This window comes from Protopterus annectens, chromosome 6.part1 (assembly GCF_019279795.1).
Source record: "Protopterus annectens isolate FY-2018-M chromosome 6.part1, PAN1.0, whole genome shotgun sequence".
NCBI classification, from domain to species: Eukaryota; Metazoa; Chordata; order Ceratodontiformes; family Protopteridae; genus Protopterus; species Protopterus annectens.
In genome coordinates this window covers 489001777-489023421 of record NC_056738.1, presented here as the reverse complement: position 1 = coordinate 489023421, position 21645 = coordinate 489001777, and the positions used below count along the sequence as shown (strand labels likewise).

At 40.0% G+C, this 21645-nt stretch overlaps 1 protein-coding gene across 1 annotated transcript in view; it reads right to left on the bottom strand.

Moving 5' to 3' along the window:
• Positions 1-21645, bottom strand: part of PIKFYVE (phosphoinositide kinase, FYVE-type zinc finger containing) — a 3858188-nt gene that overhangs the window by 284698 nt on the left and 3551845 nt on the right. Inside the window, 1 exon segment of the mRNA XM_044075403.1 lies at positions 2522-2581. Coding sequence (XP_043931338.1) covers positions 2522-2581 — 60 coding nt within the window.

Below are 21645 nucleotides of genomic sequence, written 5' to 3'. Positions count from 1 at the left end.
ACTAAAATGCTCCAAGCAAGTCTCAGATAAGGATATCCTCTGACCTGAGGCAGATGAAGCCAGACGGCTCAGATCCAAGGACTCTGAACCCATGGAATGAGTCACAGGAGGAAATGGTAAGGAGGAGGAGTGGAAGATTGGACCTCCTGACCCAAATTGGTAGGAGGTGAAGGGACACCTGTCAGGCTCTGTGCGGAGAGAATTCTTCTCACCAATCTCTCCACATCTTCTTCCATAAGACTCCTGGAATAGTGAGTGGAAATTATATATGTAGACTTGGGTCTTTGAAAAAAGGGTGAATGGACCCTGGAGGGGACGGGGTCTATGGAAGAGGAATACCTACCTGGTCACTGGTAAGACAATTAAGTTTGATGAAGTAGATGGACTGGATAATTTCTTTGTTTGATCCAAGGCAGCCTAATCCGATGACTCTATCATTTTATGTTTTCTGATCAGACACTGAGGTCAGATCCACTAATTCTTTTTTTTTTTGCTTTGAATCAGACAAAGTGTAATCCAACATTTTTGATTTTATTTAATTATGATCTGACTGAGGATTCTGATCTAGTAGAGGTCTTTTCTTAGACTGATCTGATGCCCTTGAGGAAGAAGTGGAAGGGCTCAGAGATGGCGATTTGGATTTCGTAGATTTTGGAGGTGAAGCTTCAGATAATGCCCCTTTGAAAGAAAAATGAAATCCTTCAAGAATGAGTTTATTTTTCCTTTCTGTAATATCTCTGGGATTAAACCATGGCATATGGCACAGTTTTCTTGTAAGTGCAGGGGCTATAAACAGTATACAGAAAGTATGTGCATCTGAAAAAGGAATTTTGTGCCCACACATGAGGCATTTTTTGAACCTTGCAGGGCCTTTCTCCTTGTTAGACATAACACCAAAATTAAACCAGTAAGACAGATGCTACACCAGAAGTTAGCCGAAGGTAAAGAAGTGATAACAGCTTTTTTTTTTTAAAAAAAAGAAAAAAATCATCTATAGAAAAAAAAACGTAAAGAAAATATCAGCAATTTATAGCTACACAATTGTAGAAAAGAGAGAGAAAAAGGGATTACTAACAAAAGTATTCAAGAGTATGGGACATACAAGAGAAAGAGAGAGAAAAAGAAGACTAATTTAGAAGCTGTAAGAAAAGGAGAGAGACGCAAGGGAGAATAAACAGACCTAAAAAATAAACAAATTTAGTTAAGCAAATATTAATTTTGATAAAGAAGATATCACTTAGCTCGACAATAGTGGTAATTACGTCTTTTGCTCAAAGTGGCAGAAATCCGAGCTACTTGGGGTGGATGCACTGCGGGTAAGGGAGAAGCTCAAGAGATTTTGGCTGCCACGAGCTTTAGCAACAGCAGAGTTGGATCCCAGGGATTGGATTTGAACCCATGATATGAGGGCAGAATTAAAATTGACACCACCAGATCAAAGGTTTTGTGCAAAAGTGTCATAAGCTTAAGTGAAGGTGAAACGAGAATGTGATTTAGAAAGTTAGAGCTGCTTACATACAGCAATTTTCTTTTTGAGCTACAAAGGTGTTTTTTTTCCATATCCCTACCTCAGATAACACCAAAACAATGAGAAGCAAGATAAGAAAATGAAAGAACAGTTTACTGCAAATGCTGACCCCATTCAGCACTAAGGTGAAGCTTTAAAATGACATGTTTAGTCACAAAATCCCCTAAAAAGGTGCCTCACAGGAAACAACCAAAACAAAATTAGAGCAAGCAGTTAAAGAACTACTAGTATGGGACATAAATTAACCAGTAGGTGAAGCAGCCTGGAAACAATGATCTTTGAAAGCATTTTAAGACATGACAGTATAACTTGACAGCTGAAAATACTTCCTTTTAACATTAGCAAAAATAAGACTGAATGTCTCAGAGACATTGTGAAAACGTGCTGGAGTGTGTGTGTGTATACCAGAAAAAACTCTACTAGTTAAGTAAAAAGCACCAAGCTAATGCCAGGAGTTGTTAAAGTGAAAAGAATCTCGTGACAAGAAAATAACTACAGTCACTTTAATCAGAAACGCCCTTACAAACATAAAATATTGTAGTCTTCTACCTGTAAAAAACTGCTGTGTGTTATATGTGAACAAACCAAGTATATGATTGCTAGCATCCTTTTCTTATCCATTGCCCTTGATAAGGGAAACATTTGCCAACATGGAAATGGCAAAGCTGATGCATGATCATTAGTGACATCCCCCCCAAAAAAAAAAAAAGGGGGGAAGGAATTATTCATGAAACATTAACTGTCATCTTGTAATATTGAGTATTTTATATATATATATATATATATATATATATATATATATATATATATATATATATATATATATATATATATAGGAAAAAAATTATAGATGAGAACATAAATGTACATGAGTTATGCAATTTTCTACACATACAGCTTTTCAAGATCTATATAAAGTTACATACAACCTGTGTCCATATGCTACATTAATTAAATGAAACCAACAAGCTCTAATTAGGTCTTCCAACTTACGGAGTTCTATGTGAGGGTTGGCTGGCTGCCTCCTCTGCTTATCTCCTCCTTCAACTTCATCTACAAAAAAACACGATAAGTAAATGTTAAGCAAGGCGTACACATGTATGCATCCAACAGATAAACATTTAGGTCACAAAGTCCACACTGCTGCTTCTCAACTACTACGATTTAGGTACAAGTGCCACGATTTATGGTCCTCAGATTCTCCCTTATCCCTCACAGATCTACTGATATTCCTCAAAGTCGCATCTGTTAATGGATATACACTTTATTAAATACACAGAAAATCTTTATTTAACATTAGTCTATTACAAACTACGAAGGGCCTATAATACAAAAAACTTCTAGTGTGAAAAGTGTTCCTTTTTCTGCTCTGTTAAAGGCCACTGCTATGATTTTAATGCTCAGAGGTTGACAGGAATGCTGACTATCCTTTGACATTTCTCAAGACAAAATTAAATGTGTAGCACAGTAGTTAGAAATTCACTTGCAAAAAAATATCTTTTGCTAGTAGCTGTTGCCTGAATTTCACAGTAAACTGTGCAACATACTTGTCGAAATATTGCATTTACTTAAAATAAGGTTATTTATCTGTTGTCATAATTACAAGCAAGATACACAGGTTACATACTAACAGGCAACCTTCTATTCCCTGACTTTAATGGCTTTATCACAAACTTGGTTCCTAACCATTGTAATTCAATGGCCTGTGCAGAAAATCCAGCTCAGAAAAAAAAAAAAACAAGCAACTTTGGACCAAGGACATAAACCATCTAAGAAAGCACAATACCTGTAATGGTATTCAAGAAATTCTTGCTAAACATAGGAAATGTCCAGATAAACTTACACATTTATAGCAATGTGTACAAAAAATTTATACCAGGTGTTTAGCAAATACCTGCAAGGTATAAATTTTATCCTGACCTTCCATTTTTCCGGACATCAATGGAAAACCAGCACAAATGCATCTAAGCCTAACAGACTAAGGCAGTTTAGAATGAAGAAAAAAGACATATAATTTTCTGCTGGACAAATCTCCTTGATTCCTATTTTTGTAACTGCTAGAGGACTATTGGTTTAGAACTTCAGTCATGCCTCTTTTTATGGCAGGCTTCACTATTATAACCCACTCCCAAGTTATCTTAGTAGGTAACGTGTCTGGGAAATTAGGCATATAAAATTCATGAGCTATACTTCTCTAGTTTGAGTCACTTCCCATCCCCACCAGCTAGTACAGAGAAGAAAGAAAAGCTCAAAGATGATGCTCCTATAGATATCAAAGACTGTAGAAAACAATTACTGATGCAAAAGATAAGAATCAGGACCATAACCTTGCCTCCATATACCAGTTTTCTGATATTAGTAAAAGCAGAAAGGTTGTTACTCAAATAGCTACCATGAAGTTGAAGAGTAGGACTACAGCTGCAGCCTAAGCAAAATATATAGGATATTCTGCACGTGAGGATATCAGCCTTCTTGACAAATTTCAAAAGCAGTAAGACACTGTCAGCGGAGTACAAGGTTATTTTCCCGCTTTAAGGATATCAGCCAGAAAGAGAAGTTATGCACTTACCATAAAGCTGGATCTCTATTAACCCATGTCTGTCCACTTTGAATTGCTGGGTATTAGCTCAGGTGGATCTGATTCAGAAATTGATCACACTACCAACTGTTTGAGCTCTTTACATAGACTGTGAGCTTTTGCAGAGCCCTTTAAATCCTCTTTCATCAATGCTCCTTTTGATGGATCTTCCCTGTTTAGCCCCACAGTTAAAAACACACTTTCCCGCAGTGAGAAGATGGAAAGACCTTAATATGCTGTTGGAATCCATTTCTCTACTCTGCAAGGATCTTTATATAGGGATCAGTGTGGTGGTAAGATGATGTGGTCCCGAAAATCACAAAGACCTTTTTAGGACTCACATGGGGTATTTCTCCCAGAGGTAGAGGAGGAATTAATCACAGAGGACACCATCCTCGCAGCAGAGGGGGTCTGCATAACCAAGGGTCTTGAGAGACTTTCTTGCACAGGCCCTCTCAGTGCTCCTGAAAGGTTGCCTGCCTGTTTTCTCTGGAAGCAGTTGGGAGCTGCTTTTCCTTGCACCCAAATGCCTGGACAGCCTCCACAAGAGATTCTCAGGTGCAAAGGATCATATATCCAGAGGATACTTCATTCCCTTTTCCAAAAAAAGTCACAAAAGAAATGTCTCCCCAGTGTTCCACCCCATCAGAAGGAGTTAGCAGTTTTAGAAAGTCAAAAGCTGCTAGAAAAGAGAGTCAACCAAATGGCCCCACCAGACCTACTTTAGATCTTAGTCATTTAAATCAATCTGTGAAGAACTCCAAGTGCTAGGTGGAAACGATTCGGTCCATTCTGCCTCTTCTACAGAAGGACAACTGGATGTGTTATAGAGATCTTCAAGATGTGTACTATCACATCAAAATAAACAGGTTCCCTCAAAGACATCTGCCCTTTCAGCTTGGAGCCCGTCATTACAAGTTCAGTGCCCTGCCCTTTGGTCTCACTACAGCCCCCAGGGTGTTCACCAAATGCATGGCAGTGGTGGCATCTCAACTCAGACTGCATGGATTGTGCGTTTCCTTACATAGATGACTGGCTCCTTTCCGCACCAACCAAGCATCTGCTACTTAAGGCCAGGGATTACTTACTTCAGTTGTGTCCACTCACAGGGATCACAGTAAATCTTTCCAAGTCACAACTTCAACCTGTTCAGGTCCTGGAGTTTATAGGCGCTTACCTGGACACAGTCAGATGGTCTGCATTTTGACTCGAGAGAAAATTCATTCCCCAAGGCTGCATGTCAGACAGATTCTAGACCATCCCTCTCCTCCTGCAAGACTGGTTCTTCATGCCTTGTTTTCCATGGCTGCAGCGATCACCCTATTTCTCATGGTTTGCATTCACATGAGAATTCTCCACCGGACCTTGTCAGTACAATGGTCAATGCTTCAGCATCCACTGAAGTATCCTATAAAGATTCTGCGAGCCTGGAAGGATTCCCTACTTTGGTGAATCCAATCCAATGAGCTTTGTTAGGAAAGTCCATTTATCTTTCCTCCCCTGAAGGTCACGCTAACGATGGCCGCTTCAGAGGTGGGGGGGTGGCATTTCTTGAGACAGACTGTTCAAGGTATGTGGTCCCCAGAAGAAAGCAATTTCCATATCAATGTCTTAGAAATGAGAGTGGTCCTATTAGCTTTGCAGGCATTTCAGAACTCTCCCCCTCTAGGTATGATTGCCATCCAGACAGACAATACGTCAGTGGTTTATACATCAACAAACAGGAGAACCAGATCTTATCCCCTTTGCTGAAAAGCAATAACAGTGTGGCAGTGGGCGATCTCCTCCAACCACTTTCTTGTAGCAAAGCACATTCTGGGAAAATCCAATCTCTTAGCAGACAAGCTCAGCACATCTATCCTGATGTCACACGAGTGGTCTCTCAATCATGCAATGACTGAAATGGTTTTTCGTCACTGGGGTCAACCTTGCTACAACCTCTTTGCATCTCCCTTCAACAAGTGCAGCCGGTTCTTTGCCCTAATTTCCCCCTCAGGAAAGTCACAGAGAGATGAGCGAGTCCACGGCTTCCTGTATGCTTATGCTCTCCTTTCCCTAATACTCAAATTTCTACAAAAAGCACAAGGGTTGAAAAGCAAGGTAATCCTCATTGCCCCCTTCTAGCCTCGGCAGGTGTGGTTCCCCATGTGACGACCGTGCCCTGGCCCAGCAATCAAGGAGTCTCAATCCTCACCACTAACACCAGGGAGGTCGTCTCATAGAAGAGAAAAGGATAATTAATACAAACAGTAAAGTACAATTTCCTTTAAGTGCACACAGAGATTACAGGCAGTCTGGGGCTGGTTGCTCCCTTGCTCACCAGGTCCCCAATAAGACTCCCCACGGGCACAGCTATATGGTCCAGGTCTCAGCCTAGCTGGGCAAGCTAGAACCTCCACTACCCTCTTTGTCCAACCAGTGCTTCGTGCCCCTGACAAGTAGCTGACACAACACACACACACACACACTTTGAGATAAGTATTTATACAACTTCACAGGCACGCCTGGGAAAGGCTGACACAGATTCTCCAACTGTGCCCCTTTACCCAGACTATACAGTAGTAATTACTGCCATACAGTCTGGGTAAAGTGACACAGCTGGAGAATCTATGTCAGCCTTCCCCAGGAGTGTCTGTGAAGTTGTATAAATACTTATCTCAAAGTGTGTGTGTGTTGTGTCAGCTACTTGGCAGGGATACGAAACACTGGTTGGACAGAGAGGGTACTGGAGGTTCTAGCTTACCCAGCTAGGTTGAAACCTGGTCCCTATAGCTGTGCCAGTTGGGGGTCTTATTGGGGACCAGGTAAGCAAGGGAGCAACCAGCCCCAGACAGACTGTGATCTCTGTGTTCACTTAAGGGAAATTGTCCTTTACTCTGTGTATTAGTTATCCTTTCCTCTCTTCTATGAGACAACCTCCCTGGTGTTAGTGGTGAGGACTGAGGCTCCTTGATTGCTGGGCCAGGGCACGATCGTCACAAGTGTTTGGCAGTGGTGGGATCTACTTCACATACTAATTGGCTTGTAGTGGTGTGGGTAGAGCGAATTCCTGTAGCTTATGTACAGTGATCTCTTAAAGTGTTTTGTACTCTAAAACAGCCACATAGTGTATACTCAGAGTTCAGATCACAATTGTTTTATTTCTTTTGTTAGCTTAGTGTTCTGTCAGGGTGAGCAGGCAGCATGTCAGTAGAAGAGTATGGAAAGCTGACAAGGAGCCAGCTGGCAGAGATGTGCCAGGCTAGGGGACTGGTGCATGGGAACCTGACTAAAGCAGACCTGTTTGCAGCCTTGGTTACAGCTGCATCAGAAAACAGCAGCCTGGAGGACAATCAGACTGACAGTTGATATACAATATCCTCGGAGAATGGACAGCTCAACCTTTCAGCAGTGGACTTAAAAATCCAGCTGGAGCTAAAGAGACTTGAGTTTGAGGCCAGGCATATGAAACTAGAAGCAGCCAAGAAAATGAGGAGTCTACAAGCTGGGAAAAATGAACGGCAGAGGAGGCATGAGAGGGAAATGCTGACTCTTCGCCAGAGTCATGGAGGTAATGGAGAAAGGAGTAACCGGACTCCAGAAGCACAAAAGGTCAGTAAATTTCTTCCACAGTTTAAAGAGGGGGATAATTTTGATAGCTTCATTCACATGTTTGAGCGGGTATGTAAACACTATGAAGTTGACCAGCGGCTCTGGGTATGATTCCTGACCCCCTTACTCCATGGTAAAGCTGTAACTTCTTTAGCAAAAATGCATGACACTGACTGTTTTAATTATCCTGCTGTAAAAAGACATTTATTAGACTGTTTTAAGCTAACACCTGAAATGTATAGGAAAAAGTTTTGTGAGCACAGATGCAAGGCAGATGAAAATGTATGTGAATATGTTGCTGAACTGAGCACTTATTTTCATAGCTGGGTGAGTGGATGTCAGGTCACCACTTCTGAAGGGCTGGCAGACCTTTTGGTAAGGGAACAAGCCCTTAGCACTTTGCCTGAGGATCTGGTTAGCTGATAGACAATGTGCTACTTCGGTTGAGTTGGGGAAGAAGGGAGACCTATACCTGGCCAGTAGGGCAGCCATGCACAGGAAGGGGACCCTCAGTACTGCTCATAGGTCTAAAGGAACCCATGGTGGGCAGCACAGAAGTCCCCAACAGAATATGCCAGTAGCAGGGGAAGCCACTAGTCCAGGTACACGTCCAGGAGCTAGAGTTAAATGTTTTGAATACTACCAGTGGGGCCATGTGGCATACAGATGTCCACGGAGGCAAGGTGAGGAACCAAAGATGAGGGAGCCAGTAAGTGGTAAAGACAAAATGCCAATAGCAGGTTGTCTTGAGACAACAGGGATATGGAACTACCATCCTGCAAATGTCCTGAGAGGGAAGGATTTGGATGAGGCAGTACTATGTACTTATGCAGTTACATGTAGTAAGGCTAGGAGACAAGCATGTGGGTCTGGTAGCCTGGGGGAAACCCAGACAGACTGCATACTTACAGCCAGGACTGCTGAGGTGGTTACTTCAGGGAGGGAGCTGCTCTGCAGCAGTGAGACTGAATGTGAGCCACAGCTGCTTGTGGGTACTGATGTTCCCTTGGACAGGGTAACTGCAAAGTTAGAGGTGAGTAGTAGTACCCAGGCTGACAGTGAGGCACCACTGTCAGAGGATGCCAGACTTCCTGTGGAAGGGGAGCTGGGAAGAGTTACAAGGAGAGACTTGAGACAGGCTCAGCTCTCAGACCCTACACTGCAAAGACTGAGGCAGGTAGCTAGGTAGGCACCTGATTCTCAAGGGAAGGGGGAATCTGTATATTGGAACAAAGGGTTACTGTACACAGAGTGGACCCCTGAGGGAGGGCTAGAAGGTGAGAGAGTACAGCAGTTGGTAGTGCCTAGAGCTTACCATCTGTCGCTTCTAGCCATAGCCCATGACATTCCCTTTGCAGGTCATATGGGCATAAAACATACAAAGAAGCGTATTATGCAAAACTTCTACTGGCCTGGAATTTCCAGAGATGTAACAGGGTACTGCAGGACTTGTGAGCAGTGCCAAAAGGCAGGCAAGGCAGGAGACAAGGTGACAGCTCCTTTGATGCCTTTGCCTGTGATTGAGGAGCCATTTCAGGGGGTAGCTATGGATACTGTGGGTCCTCTGAGTACACCAATTTCCACAGGGAAAAAGTATATCCTAGTGATTGTAGATTATGCTACACGATACCCTGAGGCAGTGGCTTTGTCCTCCATTGAGGCCGAGAAGGTGGCAAATGCTTTGCTAGAGATTTTCAGCAGGGTAGGTTTCCTAAAGGAAATACTGCCTGACAGAAGTGCCAATTTTATGTCAGACCTGCTGGCTTGTCTGTGGAAGTCCTGTGGGGTGAAGCACATGAAGACCACCCCTACCATCCCCAGACTAATGGTCTTGTTGAGAGGTTAAACTCTACAATCTAATCCATGCTATGGACATTTGCAGATCAGTTTAAGAGGGAGTGGGACAAATATTTGCCCAATCTGTTGTTTGCTTACAGAGGTTCTAGAGGAATCCACAGGTTTTTCACCCTTTGAGTTGCTGTATGGGCATAGGGTGAGGGGTCCTCTAGATTTAATTCGAGATGAGTGGGAAGGTGAGTGCGAGTCCAACAAGGAGTCTGTTGTGGCATATGAACTGAATCTCAGGATAAGGCTCAGGAAACTCATGGGCCTGGCCCAGGAGAACCTGGCAGAAGCCCAACAACAGAAAAAGGTGTGGTATGACAGGAATGCTCGAGCTAGAGAGTATGCTGTAGGACTGCAGGTGATGGTTCTCATTCCTGTCAGACACAACAAGTTGCAGCCAGCTTGGGAGGGACCCTACAAGGTGGTAAGAAAGGTAAGTGATGTTAACTACATGGTGGAAGTGCTAGGCAGATGGCAGGGGCACAAATTGTACCATGTTAACATGATGAAACCTTGCCATGATAGGGAGGCCCTTGTGCTGAGCATTTGCAGTGGATTGCAGAAGGAGTCTGAGAGAGATCTTGTGACTGATCTCCTCAGTGAGGCTCGGGCTGACCTCTCGGTGGAAGGGGTATCAATGTCCCAGCAGCTATCTCCTTCCCAGGTTTGAGAAATCCAAGCAGTGTTGCAGGAGTTTGGGGACATGTTCACTGGGAAACCAGGGAGCACCCACCTGGTGCAGTACCAGGTGGATACAGGATCCCAAAGGCCTATCAGACAGGCCTCTTATAGGGTGCCTGAGAGAGTCAAACAGTCTGAGGGAGGAGGTACAGGAGATATTGGAACTAGGGGTGATTCAAGAGTCCAACAGTCCCTGGGCCTCACCAGTGGTGTGGGTGTCAAAAACGGATGGCAGCACCAGGCTCTGTGTGGATTACAGGAAATTAAATAGTCACACAGAGGCAGATGCTTACCCCATGCCTAGGAGAGATGAGGCCCTAGAGAAGTTGGGTAGGGCTAAGTATCTTACAGCCATTGATCTTACCAAGGGTTACTGGCAGGTGCCTTTGACTCCCAGTGCTAGAGAGAAGTCAGCCTTTGTGACTCCTTTTGGCTTGTATGAGTTCATAAAGATGCCCTTTGGGATGAAGAATGCCCCAGCGACTTTCCAGAGGCTGGTAGATCATATCTTAGCAGGAGGGTTTGCCCTTGCTTACATGGATGATATTGCTATCTACAGCTATTCCTGGTGAGACCACCTTCAGCATGTCAGGGAGGTGCTGGACAGACTACAGAGGGCAGTGTTGACCATTAAGCCGAGCAAATGTCAGGTGGGTATGGCAGAGGTCTCCTACCTAGGACATAAAGTGGAGAGTGGTAAGATAAGGCCAGAACCTTCCAAAGTGGAAGCCACTCAGGCATGGCCTACACCTGTTACCAAAAAGCAGGTGAGGGCATTCTTAGGGACAGCAGGGTACTACAGAGAGTTCGTTCCCAATTACAGTACCATAGCTGCTCCCCTCACAGACCTGTCAAGAAAGAACAGGCCAGATAAGGTAGTGTGGACCCCAGCATGTGAGCAGGCATTTCAGAAGCTTAAGGAAGCTTTGGGAGGACTCCCTGTGTTAACCAGTCCAGACTACAGCAAAGACTTTGTTGTGCAGGCGGATGCTTCAAACTATGGGATGGGGGCTGTATTAGCCAGATTTCTTCAGAGTGAGAAGAGCAACCAGTGGTTTACCTCAGTTGTAGGCTCCAACCCAGGGAGGAATGCAATGCAGCAGTAGAAAAGGAATGTCTAGCCATAGTGTGGGCACTACAAAAACTTCAGCCTTATCTGTATGGAAGAAAATTCACTGTGATGACAGATCACAACCCTCTAACATGGTTAAACAGAGCCAGTCAGCAAAATGTCAAGTTGCTAAGATAACGTCTGGGGTTGCAAGCATAGGTGTCAGTGCAGCACCGCAGTGGGAGTAGCAATGCCAATGCAGATGGGCTCTCAAGACAGGGAATGGGGTGAGGTACACCCAGATAGACCTGACACTCTCAAGCGATGTTTCTCAAGGGGCACTTGAAAAACTTGCTTGAGTTCCTTGGGGGGGTGATGATTGGGGAGAGATGGGCGAAGGCTGCCAGCCTAGTCAAATAGAATTTGATATATAATTCTGGCATTTGTAAATAAATGTAAAATACAGGCATGTTTTCTTGAATGTAAAAGAATACTGTGAAATGTGGAACTGCAAAATATGTGACAACATTGCACTCTACTGGCCCAGTGAAGCATGTTGTGACCCTTTCATGTTAGAATTAGTCTCCAGTGCATTTGGATGAAAGTTTCATGCCCACTGTTTTAAGGCTAAAGTTTATAACCGGAATTTACATGTGGATGGTGCCTTACTACTCTGGTTTCTGTTAGAATATACATGTGAAATGTCTTCTACTGTTGTTAAGTTTCTGAGCAGGTGTTAGATTGCTAAATAATAGTTTGTTTGCCTGGGAAAACCTAAGTGTCAACATGATGTAATTTGGGAGGGACCCAGCAAACATGTTTGTTAGTAATGTTTAAATACTATTTTCTCAAAAGAGACTTGACAGCATTTTGATCTTGGATATCTAACTCAGCACTCTGCCTAAGCTGCCATGTAAGTTTCTAGCACTGTGATTTCTTGTAGGAATAGTTAAAGCTAGTAAAGATTAATTAGGTATTTTTCTTTGAAATCAGACCTGTCCTAATGTATTATTTTAAGTTTCTGTGTGATCTCTGAACTCTTAGATATCTCTGTGGTGTAGTAGTTTTGTCTTTTGTTTTAATTATTTATTATTAAATATTTTTTAAAACCTTCTACCAGTGGCTGGTTTGTGTAGAGATGAGCTCTAGAGTACATTGCATATTAACAGAGGTTATTGTAATAGGCCACACTCTAAAGTAAGCCTTCACTGTTAGTCATACTACTACTGGATAATAATATTGCACAGTAATAATTGGACACCCTTTTAAGGGCCTTTTAGTAGCTGATATTAGCTGGGTGGTGGCAGTAATTACTACTGTAAAGTCTGGGTAAAGGGGGACAGCTGAAGAATCTGTGTCAGCCTTCCCCAGGAGTGTCTGTGAAGTTGTATAAATACTTATCTCAAGGTGTGTGGGTGTTGTGTCAGCTACTTGGCAGGGACACAAAGCACTGGTTAGACCGAATGGGTACTGGAAGTTCTAGCTTGCCCAGCTAGGCTGAGAACTGGACCCTATAGCTGTGCCAGTGGGGAGTCTTATTGGGGACCTGGTGAGCAAGGGAGCAAACAGCCCCAGACTGACTGTGATCTCTGTGTGCACTTAAGGGAAATTGTACTTTACTGTGTATATTAGTTATCCTTTCCTCTCTTCTATGAGACAAACTACTTAGTGGTGAGGATTGAGGCTCCTTGATTGCTGGACCAGGGCACGGTCGTCACACCTCATTACTATGTTCTCATCTGCTATGCCCACCTTGGATAGTGGACTCCAGTCTGGATCAACTTTCACACCCATTGGAAATGATTTATCTGGACATTCAAGGCCTCAGTTTAACCCCATGGTTTCTCCAATTCCAATGATGGCTAGACAGTCCAAGCTTTCCTCTCCAGTTTATCAGATTTTATCCTCATCTTAAAAACCTTTTACCAAAAGATTTATGAGTAAATGGAAGAGATTTTCATACTGGGCAGAAATAAAAAAAAATGGATCCCTTTACAGCTCTGATTCCTGCTGCATTACATTTTCTGGCTTCAGTTTTTCAGGGTGGTGCCACTTTATCCACAGTAAAAGTCCAGCGTGCAGCATCACTAATTACCACATAAGACATAATGCATTCCCCCTAGCTTCATCTAAAAATTGTAAGGTTATTCTGCAAGGTACTCTTCTGCTTAGACCTCCAGTAAGAGACCCTACTTCCTCCCTGAGTTCTTACTGTTTTATAACAAACAGTAATCCAATTCCCCTTTAAACCTTCAGCTAAGTCAGACCTAAAATTTCTCTTTTAGAAAACAATTTTTCTTGTTTCCATTACGTCTGCAAGGTGAGTTTCTGAATTCCAAGCACTCTCTTCAAGATTGCCTTATTTGTTTTTTCACAAAGACAGAGTGACCTTTCGCACAAACCCTTTCCTTCCTGCCAAAAGTTGTTTCCAAGCCAAAAATGATTCAAGTAATCAATTTACCAGTCTTCTTTTTAAAATTTGACAATAAGGGAGAATACATGCTACATATTTTAGATCTACATAGACAACTTCTTTTTTTACTTACACAGAACAAAAGGATTTAGAAAAACTGATCAACTGTTGGTTTGCTTTGCTAAAAACAAATTGGGAAAACCAGTATCTAAAATTACCTTAGTTAAATTGACTGCATTCCTTTGTATATTCTCTAAGAGGACTGTCCTCACCTAAATCTCCAAAGGCTGATCAGAATAGCTCCATGGCTAGATCATCTGCTTTTTGGGCCAGTGCCTTTGCTGTTCTCCAGAACATCCTTCCATGGGGGCCACCCAAGATCAGTGTAGCTAGGGACTCTGTCCCATACGTTTAGGAATGAATTAAAATGAATATGGATATTAAAGTTATGTACTCACCATAACTATGCATCTGTGTTGTCCATTTCCATTCTACCTCAACTGCCTACCCTTCTTCCCCCTATCCTTATACTTTGGGAGTGATTTGATGAGATATATGGGAAACATCATTCCCAGTTTGAGCCCCTCTCTGCCTTTATTCTGTTTTTTGTGGTTAGAATATTCTTGGCAGGTTAGATTAAATGCCTGCTATCCCCCTGGTTTGAACAAATATGAGGATTTTGTAGTCTACTTAAAATGTAAAGGATTAAAGCATTAACTAAGTCATGTACGAGTCATTAATTAATTACTTTCAGTCTGAAGTCGTCCCAGTGTATGAAAGAGATGAAAGTGCTTAATGAAGGCTTTATAAAACAGTTTAATTTTTGGTCTTGTACCAACTTTTATTATTTTCTGTGTCAGCTTGGTTTTTGCAGTTTTATTTTATTTTTTCCGTTCAGTGTTATGAAAAGACAATTTAGTTCCAATTTTTTAAGTTACCCACAGGTTGTATGCTAAATGATACTCCAGCTGGCTCTTTTGTTATCAGCCAAGAAGGGAATGTAAATGTGTCAAGAGCCTAGACCAAATAACACAAGTGGATTTATGTTTAGAAGTGAGGAAGTCCTTTTGGGCTGCTTAACTCCACCAAAAGACCCGTTTGTTAACAGTGAGTCAAATGCTACAGGTGGACTATTTGTCAATCATGCTGATCCTTTTGGTGAATTAGAAAAAGACCCGATGAAATACAAACCTTTACAATGGGAAAATATCTACTTTGAAAACAGCATGTGAGCCCAAAAAGTGCCTAAAGGCTTACGTATTACCAAATTACCCATTGATAATGATGTACCGAAAGAGTTGTTAGTCGAGTGGCTTGATTTAAATCAAAAAACTGGGCTACAATATATGGAGTTGCTGGTTACTTTTAACAAAGTGACTATGGAAAAATTAAATAGAAAGATCCGCTTGAGTTTTACTGCTTTAAAATATTGTACCACCACTAACAACTTTGATTCAAAATTTTGTTTAACTCAAGATAGACTTATACAAACTGAATGATGTTCTTAAAAGGAAAACTAAGAAATTTGAAAGGGACCGCTTGGAGTATGAAAAGGGATATGGCATACGCCTACAGCATGTCGTTACAGAATAATGTTTCTGATGAGGCTATTGACGTAAATACCAGATGTGCTGAGAGCACAAGTAATGATCTGAGCATTTAGTTCAAAAACAGTGCAGTTGCAACAATATTTCTTCTGTTACTAGTGCCGTTTCCGGCATCCCTCCACTTTCTAATTCCAATCTGAATTCTAGCCCTAATGTTTGTGAGCAAATAAATTACCAAAACAGTCAGGGTTTTCAGAGAGCAGCGGCATCCTAGCCTGTTTATGTATATCAGAGAGCAGACAATTCGAATAGGACTTGGGCACAAGTGACAGCAACAAGAAATGGGTCGAAAAATAGGGGCAGGAGACAAAAAAATTGGAAAAAGAATGGCAATGCCTGAAGGAACTAGGCAATGTTTGCTTTAAGATTGTCAATTTATCTAATTATGTTCTATCAAGTAAGGAATGTCAAGTCCCGAGTAACGGATGGAATTTTGCACCTGCCAAAAGAGTAAACAAAATAGAAGTTATAGTCTTAGGGATTATGTCAGATAACTTAATTTTAAATTCTTATTCAGCAGAGAGACTTCGAAGACGGAGGCCTTTTTTAAACCTAGTATATTCAACCCTCCATTGAAAAAAGAGCTGGAAATGTTTCTTAACTTGTGTGAATTTCAATTAATTGACCTATTTGATAATAAGCCATGTTATAAGTATTATAATTTATCCAAAATAGAAAAAGAAGTATTTTACAATTTAATTAATGATGACATTTTGATTTTAAAGGCTAATAAAGGTGGAGCATTGGTGGTTATAGACAGGAAAATGTACGACACAAAAATGTTAGAGCTGTTATCGGATGTTAATTTTTATAAAAAGGTTACTGTTTTTTGGATATTAAAAAAAAAGCTTATTCTTTCATTGATTCACTGATTGAAGAATGGTTTTATAGTGGCAGAATTACAGAAGCCACTAGAAAATATTTAAAAACTGATAATCCCAAGATGATTCGGATTTTTGGTAAAGACTTTGATAACCACCCATTATGACCAAGTATACCCAGCATTAATAGTAAAATGGAAACTATGGCCATCTTTGTAGATTGGCATCTCCAAAAAGTTGTGTTTTTGAATAGTACATATATTAAAAATACATTTGATTTCATAAAGAAATTAAAAGAAAGCAGTGTTTTGGAAAGGGATTTGTTGGTTGTTTTAGACATCAAATCTCTCTATATGGTCATACCCAATGTTGAAGGGATAGAAGTAGTGATGATAGAGTTATTAAAGTCTAAACTATTTTCTAGCAACACGGTAACTTTATTAATGGAATTACTAGATATAATTTTAAGTTATGACTTTTTTAAATTTAAGGAAGAATTTTATTGTCAAACAAATGGTGTTGCTATGTGGGCAGAAATGGCCCCCCAGTTAAGCTAACCTATTCATGCATTGGTGGGAGACTGCTAACATCCTACAGAGTAATTTTATGACCAATGTTATAACATTTTTTCATTTTATTGATGACGTGTTTTTTGAGTTGGACAGGGGGTGAAGAGTCCTTGAATGAGTTTGTGATGTACATCAATAACATGAGCCCAGATTTAATTCACTTGTCAATATAATTCTGTTATTATTAATTTTCTTGATGTTAATATCTTTAAAGCTGGTGGCAAGTTAATTAACAAGATCTACAAGAAAAAAGAGCAGATTAACACTTACTTGCATTATAATAGCATGCACCCTAAAAAGATAAACGAAAATATTATAAAGGGGCAACACTTAAGAATAAGTAATTTAACAGTAAGAGACAAGGACTTCTTTGAAGAGGGATCAAGTTTTTGTAAAAATATTAATAAGCAGAGAACATCCTAAGAAATTAGTGTTTGCCATTTCTTTCTGATATAACCACATATAGAAAAGGAGGAAAAGTGGAAGTTAACATATCTAGAGAAAAGGACTTTAAAACAATGATGCCTATTCAAAATAGTGTTGACTGAGCATCAATTAAAACATTAATAATAATTGGAAGATGGGAAGATTTTTGTTGAAATACAGAAATTTTGATGGCAGTTGAGAAACGTCCATAATTTACCCAAAAAAGGGAGCAAGAGCTTTAAAAAATATTTTCAAGCAAAATTAAATATGCCCAGGAGCAAGTGTGCTAGAAGGGGAATGGTGAAATGCTTGAGATGCAATTTATGTAATTATTTACACATTGAAGCTCAAGACATTATTATTAAAAAACTATAAGATTCGTGTTAATAGATTGTTTACATGCAAGTCAAAATTTTGTGGTTTATCTTGTTTTTTATGTTTCATGTATGGCCTTTTCTATAGGTAGGGCTTCTTGTGAGTTATATAAAAGACTTTTTGAACATAAGTATGCAGTTCATACAAGTGAGGATAGGAATGCCTTGAGCAGACATTTTAAAAATAGTACTTGCAAAGTTGATTTTAAGTTCTTGGTATTAGATTTATTTATTTATTTTATTTTACATTTGTTGACCGGGAGGGTCTAACTGGATTACAAGTCCATTTTCAGTGGAGGCCAGGGGAGAAAAGTGCCAAGAGAACATTGTTTTTACAAAACATAGTTTTAAGGACAGACTTTTGATATACAATTTCCATAGAAGAGACTTTGACATACATATTAACTAATAGTTAGGATGCATTCGTTCTCTACAATACAATATTAAATTTTAGAAGATATTCCTAAGTTTAGGATTTCTTTCAGTCTGAAGAAGTCTCAGTGTATGAAAGAGATGAAAACGCTTACTGAACGTTTTATCAAATAAAGTTTATTTTTTTGGTTTTGTACCGGCTTTTATTTATTAAAAGTATTTTTGCCTTTAGGCATACTTAGCAGCAGCAAACTTGATCTCGGGTAATCTGGCAAGCAAGGTGCATTATGGCTAAAGGTAGGATTTTGACAGTCGGATCCAAGAATCTAAGAGATTGGGTGAGTTGGATCAAGGACCCATATGTTGAGGAAGAACGAAAATAAACAACACAGTTATGGTGAGTACATAACTAATTTTTAAGCACACGGTCTAACCAAAAGATAAACTGATCCTTACTCTAAGTGGGTGAAGGTTCCATGTGAAATTAAACATAATAAAATGAATCCCCCTGAAGATGCCAGATTTTTAAATACTGAATTTGACTGTCCAAAAAGAAAAAAAAATGTTTTTACATATTTCTTGAGCTAAGTTAGATGGGCTTTAGATAATGCTGACTAAACCTATACCATATGAGAATCTGGCAGTAATTAATGATACATTTTAAAACACTGAGATTATTCTTAAGGGCTCCCATAGTGTTTACAAATATTGCACTGGGTAGAAGGAATGAAAGAAGTGGTTCTGAAGTGCTTCCTACCCTCAAGGAGTGCGCAGGAACTAAAATAGGGCAATTGTGGTCTAGGTAAACCACCTCCAAATACAGAAAGCACAGGTCATGAAGGTCCTCTGGGGGAATTTTATGCCCACATTTTGCACATTTCTTACCACTGGAATAAGCATCCTTTTTAATAATGTGTACTCCCCACTAATACTTAACACAGTACGCACCAAAATTACTTCCAAATATAAAAACTCTTGGTCATTAAAAAGCAGAAACGTCTATAAAAGAACTCTTGGTCAACAATTTGTTTTCCTATTACATGAAATCTGGAATGGAAAAGGAAGCTTACGTAACATTAACCTTGACAAGAGATGGAGAGGGAATAAGTGACAGTTGGTAGGAATACAAATCAGAGAATGTGGTTACAGAAAAGGGACACAGTAGCCTGAAATTCTCTCCAAAATAGTGACTAGTGCTGAAAATGTCAAAAAGGGAAGTTAATGTATTTATCCTAACCACAAAAATGTAGATGACAGCCGTGATAACTGCTGACTCAATCTTGATCAGCGCTGCTATTGTGCTTGAATGGCAGCAACAAGATCTGGAGATGGCTCTTCGGAGCAGGCTATTATGGAACAGGGGAGGAACTCAAGCTTGTGACAAGCTTTGTTGCCATGCAAGTTGGTGTAAAGACGATCAGTGCAACTACTCCACTGTTCGGACAGAAACAAAAAACATAGTATGGTTTCTCAACAATAGATCTTTCTGCATCTAAGCTGCATTATTTTACGTGACTATAGCACCTAATGAAGGACTAAGTACATGTTGCTTACCTTGACAATGTTAAGGTATTAAATGCTACTGCACACACGAGGAAATAATTGACAAATTAAAAGCACTAAATGTCAGTTCAAATGTAACTGAATGGTTAAAACATTGGTTAAGCTACACAGTGCAAGTCAGGGAGGAGAGTCTCATCCATAAATCCTAATGCGGGTTATGAGTTGTATTCCACAGGACCCAAGTTGAAGCGGCTTCCTTTTGTGCTATTCTTTTCACATATAGAAATAGGTTCTGAACAACTGAAAATTATGACGACTTCAAAGAGGGTAACAACTAAATTAATCAAAGTTGCCAATGTTCTTGTAAATGCTACTGGCTGCCAAAACAGCAATTACTAGAAAAAGGACATCGAAATGTACAACTGTAACTGAAGTATTGAACATTGGACAGGAAATAAAAACATGTAGATGTAATCTTTAGAGAAGGGAAGGATCAAATTTCATAGAAATAAAATGGAATTTGTGGGAACAATACATGCAGGTCAATGTTCATAAAGAGCAGTGAAATTTAACAGAAGTCAGGAAGTAAGCCAATTTGTATAATGCTGTGAATGAAAACTGTAAAAAAGGAAAACGTACAATGCATGTCAACAAAAATGGAAAACGTTACTATTGTTTGTTTTACTATCTATTAATAAATGCATACTTATATTACCATCTAAATTCAATGATTTAATAAAGATATATAAAAAGATGCCAATGTTCTTCCAGATAATATCCAAAAATACATAACTGATGCAAAAGTAATAACATCTGTATTAATACGAAATTTAGTACATTATAAACAAAATGGTCACATTAAAAAAATACACCATCATAAAATCAATGGTAAATGACAATTTAAACTCTTACCAGTGTGCACTGATAACAGTCGGAAAAGCAAACGACATAATTTTAATGGTTATGACCAGTCACTGCAAGGAGACTTATAGTCTTATAATTATACACACCAATAATCCAAACTCTTACTGTATACAGTATGAGGTTTTTCAGCCTTTGAGCAAGCCATACAAAACAGCTCAAATGGTTATGATTCCTAACTAAATATTATACAGCTAGAAAGCCTGAACTATTTGGAAGGGTGTCACAAACTGCCATCACATCCCTCTGCCTGGTCTATAAGGCAATGCCTGATTTAGTTCTACTTGAACACCTATGTCTGGAAGGAATCAATGGGAGAAGCAACACCAGATCAGGGAACCTAACAGTGAAAGAAAACTAATACAAATATAATTCATTCATTGCACAATGTCTTCCAAAATTATGAAAAACATTTCTCTTACAATGAGGACAAATCTGTTTAGCTTCCTTCAAAACTAATCTTTATATGTACATACTGTAAACAGAAAATCAACATGAGGTTTTGGCAATCAAGGTTTGTTAAGGTCTGTAGGTTGTAAAGCTTTATGACTGAACCTAAGCAACCTATTTAATATACCAACATAAATGGGTTTTCTTTAATATTTCATAACCAAGTTCATCCAACAGAGCCATAACTACGGTGGGGCAAAAGGATCAGCTGCTCTAGGTATGATGAGCAGATGTTGATGGTGTGTGAGTGGAGTATAAGCACCATTGACTCAAAAATGAATGCAAACACTATGTTTATGGCTTAGCTTAACCATTTAGAGTTAGGTGAGAAGTTAAGTTTGTTGTAGTAACTGTGGCAAGCAGTTTGCTACAGGAGCTGTAGTTTTTTTTTTTTTTTTGTCCTTTTCAACTTTGAGAAGAGCTATTTCATTTGCTCTTCAACTTTCTGTTGAGGAGGGTGACTGTTTAGAAATTTGCAAAGGGTGCCCAATGAGCTAGCTATGGTCTTGTCATCAGACTTAGCTTACTCAGAAGTCTGCTTGGTGCATATCTCATTAGAAGTTGACAGGCTTAAAGCACAGTTTTAAATTTGAGAATAGCAAAAGAAACTATAAAAAATATTTCTAAGGGGTAATTCCCCTTGCTTCTTCTATATGGAGGGGATCTGCCTGTCACAGTCACCTGTATGTATTTATTTTTGTTAACCCTACTGAACAGAGCCCACTGTGATGCAATAAATGACTACCTTTTAAAATGACAAATGTACAGCTTAAGAAAATTCCAGGGGGGGGGACAAATTTGTGATTAATTATTGTTAAGGCTACCAGTTTCCCTATCTCCCACTTCCTTACCCACCTGGGTGGGGATGCAATGTTATTCTGCTGTGGTCCTGCAGGTGAGATCTCCCTCCCCAAG